This window comes from Cibotium barometz, chromosome 51 (assembly GCF_041138505.1).
Source record: "Cibotium barometz isolate CiBa-2024 chromosome 51, ASM4113850v1, whole genome shotgun sequence".
NCBI classification, from domain to species: Eukaryota; Viridiplantae; Streptophyta; class Polypodiopsida; order Cyatheales; family Cibotiaceae; genus Cibotium; species Cibotium barometz.
In genome coordinates, this window is record NC_141096.1 from 15739841 (window position 1) to 15747787 (window position 7947).

Sequence of the window (7947 nt, forward strand, 5' to 3'; positions counted from 1 at the left end):
AATTACTTGGATCTCAAATATCATGGGAATTCCTCTTTTTATATAAAAACAAATTTACCAAAAATTCCTCTTTTACCATTTAATTCCTTGGATCTCAATTATCATGGGAATTCCTTTTCTTGCATAAAAATAAATTTAAATCGAACCGAGGCTCAAAACCTTGGCCGACCTTGCTATGCGAGATGTCCTCTGTTGACTCTTCGTCAGCTCTTGCAACTTTATCGCTTACGTCTCTACGACCTCATTCACAAGATGGTCAAAATGCTTCCCCAGTATTCTTGACATAAAACAATCATTTAAAAAATAGGTCATAAATAGAGTTTCTTAATGAACTCTCATCTTTCCACATTTTTCCACATCATTTCTTATTATTTCACATTCTTCTATATCAATTCATTTTGCTTATTCCACATCCAGTCATATCTATCCCCATCATCCTTCAGCCATTCTCATACAATCACACCATATTACATCTCATCACATCTATCCGCATGACATCACATTCATCCACATCACATCTCATCACATCCATTTACATCTATTCAGATCCTCATCACATCACGTCATTTCCATCCTCATCACATCTCATCCATTCGCATCTCATCCATTCACATCTACCCATATCCACATCACATCACATCACATCCATTCTCATCTATTCACATCTACCCCGATCCACATCACATCACATCACATCCATTCACATCTACCCCGATCCACATCATTTCCATTCACATCACATCTCATCCATTTACATCTACCTAGATTCACATCACATCTCATCCATTCACATCTATTCAAGTCCACATCTCATCACATCACGTCTATCGACATCCACTTTTAGTACCATTTTCTACTTTTCAATACTGATGGGATTTTTCTAAGTTTCTGCCAATTGCTTGACCTAGTTAAAGGTACTTTTTCTCGATGGATATTTTCATATTCTTTCTCAAATTTCTCAAGTAAAAAATATATTCAATGTTCTTCTTTTTGAGTAAAATATTCATGGGATTTACAAAAATCAATTCTACCTATATTTTCCAATAAAATTAATAATACTCAAAATTCCACTTTTGATAAATACTCATAATTTGAATTATGCCAAAAATTCATCTTCTACCATTTAATTACTTGGATCTCAAATATCATGGGAATTCCTCTTTTTGTATAAAAATAAATTTACCAAAAATTTCTATTTTACCATTTAATTACTTGGATCTCAATTATCATGGGAATTCCTCTTTTTGCATAAAAATAAATTTACCAAAATTACTCTTTTCTCATAATCAATTAATTATGCATAATTACAAAAAAAATTATTTCTCATGAATATGATGAAAATCATTCTTTTTGCATAGGATATCCAATCCTAGAATATGGTAAGAAGTCCTCTTTTAGCATTATGCATAAAAATAAGATATGTATTTTTTTTTGAAAAAAATTACCATATCTTCGCTGCTATTACTAATAATTCTCAATTTTTTCCTAAAAGAATAAAAGGTTGTAATGAAAATATGATAGTAGTTCTTCTTTTATGCTTAAAATCAAACTATGTATTCAAATCATAATTTTAACTATAATTATAAACATAATTATGATTATTTCACTATATTAAGCTAATTTACACATTCCTATTTTTCCAATTTACTAGGATAATCCTTTTTTCATTCAAAATGAATTAAAGTAATCTTTATTTACTCATAAACAAGCTGAAAAGGATTAACCATTATTTTCACTAATCCAAAATCATGAAAATATCAATTCTTATCCTCTAGCGCATCGAGCCTATAGTTTAGATTTGAGTTAAGAGACTATAATTGAGAAGCATCCTTTTCCAAGAGATTTAGCCATAAAGATGGCTACTCTTTTAGAGAGATAGATTTACTTAAACAAAGCATTATAATTAAGCATAAAGATTAACTTAATTCTAATTAAACATTAAGAATCTTAGGAAAAGCTTGATTTGAATAAAAACTAGTATTTTGAAAGCTTCTCAAGCTTGAGAGGGGTTGAGAAGAAGAAAGTCATTGGGATAATTTGAAAAGACCATATAAATCAAATTTACCTCTCCAAGGTTATTCAGACATTTTTAAGGATGATCTCCCACCCAGTATTCCACAGTTAGCAGAATCTCCTAGCAAGTTTTCCTCTTGTCTTTCCAAGACTTTCAAGGGCAGGCTAGAACAGTAGTTAGTTCTCAAAAATTTGGAACCTGTTCCTTATGGACGCATTTTCACAGTCACCACAGACCACCAAGCACTTAAGTGGCTCCCGATGATTCCAAGTGCCCAGTGGAATGATTAGCACACTAGACAGGGTCAACTCTTCCACCAAGCTGGAGGAATGATCAAGTAAATCCCTGGTCATCATAACCCAGTAGTAGCAGATGTTCTTAGTAGAAAGACAAGCATCCAGACCATTCAAGAGTCTACCATTCTCAACATCTCTGGAAAAGACTTAAAAAGCAAAGAAGCTCAGTATGTCAATTCCGTAGAGTTTGGTACTCAACCTAGTTTGGCCCTCAATTTTGAGCCTGGCCATTATTCAGTTCATAGACATGCAAATAAGTCTAGACGAGATGTCCAATTCAAGGAAGGGGATTGGCCCTATTGTTATGGCTTACCCTAACCCTCCTTGAAACACATCCAAAAAGAGCTTACTTGGTGAACCGTAACTGTCATAAGGATGTTTCCAATGGCCGAGCTCGTAACCCTTGAGGTCTCTAAGCTCTACTACTCCTTGAGAAGCAATTCCACCACGTCTCCCATGAGCATTGTCACACCGCTGCATTGCACTACAGGTCCTCGTCCCTCCTCTCACCTCACTTCACTCACACACACTCACTAGCATGCATTAGGGAGAGAGATTAGCAAGAAGATTAGCAAGAGCAAGACTCAATTGCACAATGGGAGAGTATGTTGTATTATGAGAGAAATTCACTTATATACATGGCCATAAGTGTTCACACTCACTTAAAGTATGGTTGGCCAAGCACTTTAGGCTCGTAAGAGGCCTAATGCTATTACAATGACTACTCTCATAATATATCCATGAAGTAAATCACTTAGGACTTCATCCTAACTTGCTACCACACGCTCTTGAAGCAGGAATCTCCATAAGTACTCTGTCACACCATTACGGGCGCTCCTCGAACACTATTGCTTTATATCTTGAATGTATGACCCTTTGGTGTATTTACCATGACTCCTTGATGTAAGATAATGGAGGTAGCTCTTGTTAATCCTAGAATTGGATTAACATTCCCCTGTTCCTGATGGCGATCGCATCCGCGTGATCATGTTGAAGACCTTTGTATGGGGAGAATGAACAAGCTTGTCGATGGCTTTGATGTTGAATGACGTTCAATGGTCTTTGTTCCTCCGGAGGAAATAAGAAAAGCTAGTTAATGAATGAAGAGGTTAGTTGTGTATTTGGAATTCCTAATGGGGTGGGGGGTTTTTGCGAATGATTGCATTTTTATATTTGTGTGAGTCTCCTTTTTATTTGGCCTACTTTGTTTTTGGCAATCATCGGCAAAGTTACATGTGATTTTTGTTAGTGGGGACACTAAGAGATGTTAATAATGGGAGAGAAGAGAGAGAAGAATCCGGAGGAACGTAGACTTAATCATCACAATGAGATGGTGATTCTCAATTTCTCATTTGATTCATTAAAACGACATTCATGGGTGCGTCTATTTAGCGAGCCAAGAGCAGTGAGCACAGAGCAGTGAGTAGAAATAAAGTCCTTGTGAAAGTGAGCAAGTAGGGGCATGGTATGATGTTAAGCGAGCATGTAATGTTAAAGAGAAGAGTGAAACCATAGTGCAACTCTATAATGAACAGAACAAAGAAGACTAAAAAAGTTTAAAAATGACTATTGCAAATAAAGCATTTTCAAATGAATGGTGCAGATATAAAAAATCACTACAAAACTCATACTACTTGGCTCGCTAAAAAGACGTTGAATTGGTCATTGAGCTACTAATAGAAACAAACTATTGTTTGCAACCACATGGAAACCACAGCGACCAGAGAGCATAGAAATCAAGCCATTAAGATGCACACCAATTTTAATAGCCATACCACTGACACAACAATATAATACTCTTTAGAAACCATAACCATAGGATTTAAAAATTTTATAATCCAAATAAAAATTGTCCAACAATCAGCTACATGCTATTGTAAAAAACATTCAGAAGCATAACATCCATCAAAACATTACTTCCAATAGTCCCAAAAAATGATTGTCTCAATTAAAAAAAAGACTATCTCTAATGGCATTCTGATGTAGACATGTGATCCTCATAACTGCAAGAGACACAAAGAAAAGAAAATAAGCTTTATCAATACAAAATTATTCTCTACTAACATATTTATCTTTTCAACATGCATACCTTTGCTGAGTATGGTTCTAACAGGTGATCATAGATCCGCTCATCCTTGTCTAACATTATGACATTGCGATCCATAAATGCTGCCACTAGCCCAAGAGTTCCAGTGCCAGCAAACAAATCCAAAATCGTGTCCCCAGGACGACTGAAGACGGAGACGATGTATTTGCTAAGCCGCTGACCTCTCTGACAACCGCCCCGCCATGGTCTACCCTTTCTCTTCACCAGATCCTCCGATGGCACTCTTGAAAACGCACACAAACCATTAACCATATGCCATAAAGATCACCGAAAATCATTTTAAATTCTATCTTGATTTGAATGCATACATACATGTCAAAGATAAGATCTTGCCCTACATCAAGATCATCACCTAGTGCCAAATCCCTTAGTTGATCCCCATGCATCACAAAGCTTGTAGCAGGAGATGTTGAGCGAACAAAAACAGCCAATATTAGACAAGTGACCTACAAGCAAAGACACATTGGTTGTTCATGCATTTTCACCTTAAATGGGACAAAGAAGATTTGCACAAATGACAGCCCCAAAGAGAACAACACTAATACCTGGGTAGTAATCATTTGCCCCATCTTCTTCCCAATAGGTGGAGTACACCTCACAACCTGTCTATGATAAATGCCAAACCCAACGCTCTGTGCAACCTGCTCAATGGTCACTCCTTCTTCCATAGTGTAAAGGCATGTAAAGAAGCCTCGATCCGAGAGACAAGAATCAACAACTTTAAAAGTAGAGTCATACATGCCATCCCCAATCTTATTCCAATATGGAACCTTGTTTGCAACACAACCTCCAATGATGATATTTGAGGGGAAGTCTGCAAATATCAACTCCACACAGTAATCGGACCCTCTACTCTTGACATTCCCTACTGTGCAAATAACATTCATGGCATCAAGCACTTGCTTTCCCAATGAGGATGCATCCTCCATGTTCACAAAAGTAGCTGCAAGGTCCTCAATACTGACATTGAAGGCATAAATGGTTCCTATAGACAGGTTTTTGACATTTAACACACATAGTCTCAAGTCAAAACAATCGGATCATGATAGAGATGAGGTAGGAAGCTCACATACCTGGAGCTTGCAATGTCTTGGTTATGATGTCAGTTGGTTGTATCCCGCCTGCACTACTATTGGATGTCTGTTGTTGACTCTGCTCCCTATTTGCTTCCATTGCTCGATTCACCTCCAATGCACGATTCACTATTTCCCTCCCTAAATTCACTGGCAATGACTTACGAAAAGAAGCCGATGCAATCGATGTTGCATGTGATGTGGATGTGGCCTCATTATGATCAATTTGCTGGCTACGAAGCTCCAATATAGACTTATGTTGGCGATACAAATCAAGCTCCTCCTCAGGCACATGGTTTCTTTCAAGGTCCAACCACCACGGGCAGAAACGAGACTCTATGCTTGACATGGCCTGTTCAATGACAAACATGGGTAAACATAACTCACCCTCAATATGAACATGTTTCTCAATCATGGATTCAAAATGACAAATTCAATCACTTACTCTTCCAAGCTTCAAATCGGCATACATATAAGATTGATTGTCAACACAAAGCCACACACTAGCAAGAGGGGGTAAAATATCCAATTGGTGCTCCTCAATTTCAGAAAGCAACCATCTGCAAGCCAAAGCACAAATGATAAAACAACACACAGAAAGAAGCATGCATGTTTTTTAACAAGGAATATCTGGGTTATGTTGGAGGAAAACCTATAAACGACTCGCCGTGTAGCACTTTGTAGGCCTGGTTGATGGTCAATATCATGGCTAAATTTTATGCCTCCTTCGTGCACTTTGAAAGCCCTTTTGAAGTACTTTCTTCTGCATAGAACAACAAAAGAGGTGAATCGGCTCTCACCTGGCAACCTGACTCGATCGGCATTTTTAATATCATTTTGGATTCTCAAACCCAGCTCTGTGATCTGAAGCCAGTAGGAGTACATGTGCAGCCATTCCCTAACCTTTGTCTTATCATTTGGCATACCCTCAAGTGATCGCACTGCAGCCTGAGAGTTGTCCAATAGCTTGACAATGTGAGCCTTATCTGTGTCTCTGATGCAAGAAGAACCTATCATATTGAGCTTTTCCTCTGTGGCCACATGATTGCTTGACGCGTGCCATGGGAGGGAGAGCACTGCACACCAAAAGGCCTCACCGTTGGAGGGATCAGCAATCCTTGCATATTTTGATGTTTTTCCTCTGTAGAGAACTTCTACCTTTCGAGTCACATTCTCCCTAGCAGACTCGGCAAGTGGTCCATTTGATGCCTCATCAATTTTTTGCTCCATCTCATCCTTGAACAAGAGCCAAGTCATAATCTGGATTGGCAAATGAAGCCAACTAGGCCTTCCTCTGGCAGATGCACTCTGCATCTCTCTCTCAACCCATAGCTTGTCCTCATTGTCCAAATGTGCCATGAGAGTTGTTAGGTCGGACTCTCCCAATCTTCTTAGTTGAAATAGACGATCACCAAATGTGGTTGGCACAAATGCATAATCATGCGTCCTACAAAACAAAGAAGAAATATGTTAATATTCTTGAGTACAAACAACTTACTTGACATAGAACGAGACTCTGCTGACAAATTAACTTACTTGTTCAACCTGGACAATGAAAACAAAAGCTCACCCACATCCCTCCGCTCGAACACATAAAATTTACAGAGAACACAACAATGCATGGACAAATCCCCTTGAAACCCTGTAATAAAACACAAAATTAGGAAGGACAAAGAAGCATAAGAAACTATAACATCCCAATGAGAACTCACCTGTAGAAATGCAGTCCATCCAAGCATTGTGTCGATTATTACCATCAAGAATATGCACCATTTTTCGGCTCAAGTACGGACCCCACTCGGGGTCAAGTGCAAGAGTTTCCTCAAATTGTTGATTCACAGTCCTCCAATGCTCATCCCAAGATTCCTCCCTCTCTTGTGTCAATGGTGTCTCCTCCCCTTCCAAGTCCATAATTGATACTGTGAAAGCTCCCATGCTCTCAATGTACCCACCTAGTTTTTTGAAGCTTCGAGTAAGAGATTTATCTGTTGAGGGAGAAACCTTTCGGATTGCCTCCGTCTGGATCATCCTACAGAGAGGAACACGTGGAGGTGGAGACCTAAATTTGACTCCTATCCTATCTAAAAAGGCTTGTGGAGTAGATGTCTCTAGAATCTTCCCAAAAATATCAACCTTATTTTTTTCTGCTTGCTTCCTTCAGTTTGGGTTGTGACAACTGTTTCTTCTTGATCCTCTAGTGGATGTGTGTTCTCTTCCCCCTCTATCTCTCTCCCAGTATCCTCAGTATTCTCACCTTCATCCTCATTATCACCACCTTGAGTATTCTCACCCTCATTTTGATCACCTTTATTTTCCTCAATTGCCCCCACTACATTTTGTCCATCCTCCTCATTTCTTTCATCACTATGTAGATGCTGCCTATCCATATCCACCTCCAGGTTAGAGTCATCTATGATATGTACCGCATGCTCTGTAGTAGTAGGGTTTGAGGAGGCG

The 7947-nt window shown here is 38.5% G+C and overlaps 1 protein-coding gene across 1 annotated transcript; it reads right to left on the reverse strand.

The window, feature by feature from the left end:
• Positions 1-2075: 2075 nt before the first annotated feature.
• On the reverse strand, positions 2076-7622 carry LOC147609360 (uncharacterized). Its single transcript, XM_086787957.1, has 4 exons — positions 7203-7622; positions 7027-7132; positions 6501-6937; positions 2076-2212 (listed from the first exon to the last, which is right to left on the reverse strand). Exons 1-4 carry the CDS (start codon positions 7516-7518, stop codon positions 2076-2078), a joined length of 996 nt encoding a protein of 331 aa, XP_086644083.1. The 5' UTR covers positions 7519-7622.
• Positions 7623-7947: the final 325 nt, after the last annotated feature.

What these genes read in the sequence shown, in the direction of transcription:
- LOC147609360 (XM_086787957.1), bottom strand. Translation starts at nt 7,518, where the DNA reads ATGATCCAGACGGAGGCAATCCGAAAGGTTTCTCCCTCAACAGATAAA. An exon ending in TCATTGTCCAGGTTGAACAA is followed by an intron (nt 6,938 to 7,026) that starts GTAAGTTAATTT and finishes TTTGTTTTGTAG; the next exon opens with GACGCATGATTATGCATTTG. An exon ending in GGAAAAGCTCAATATGATAG is followed by an intron (nt 2,213 to 6,500) that starts GTTCTTCTTGCA and finishes CATAAGGAACAG; the next exon opens with GTTCCAAATTTTTGAGAACT.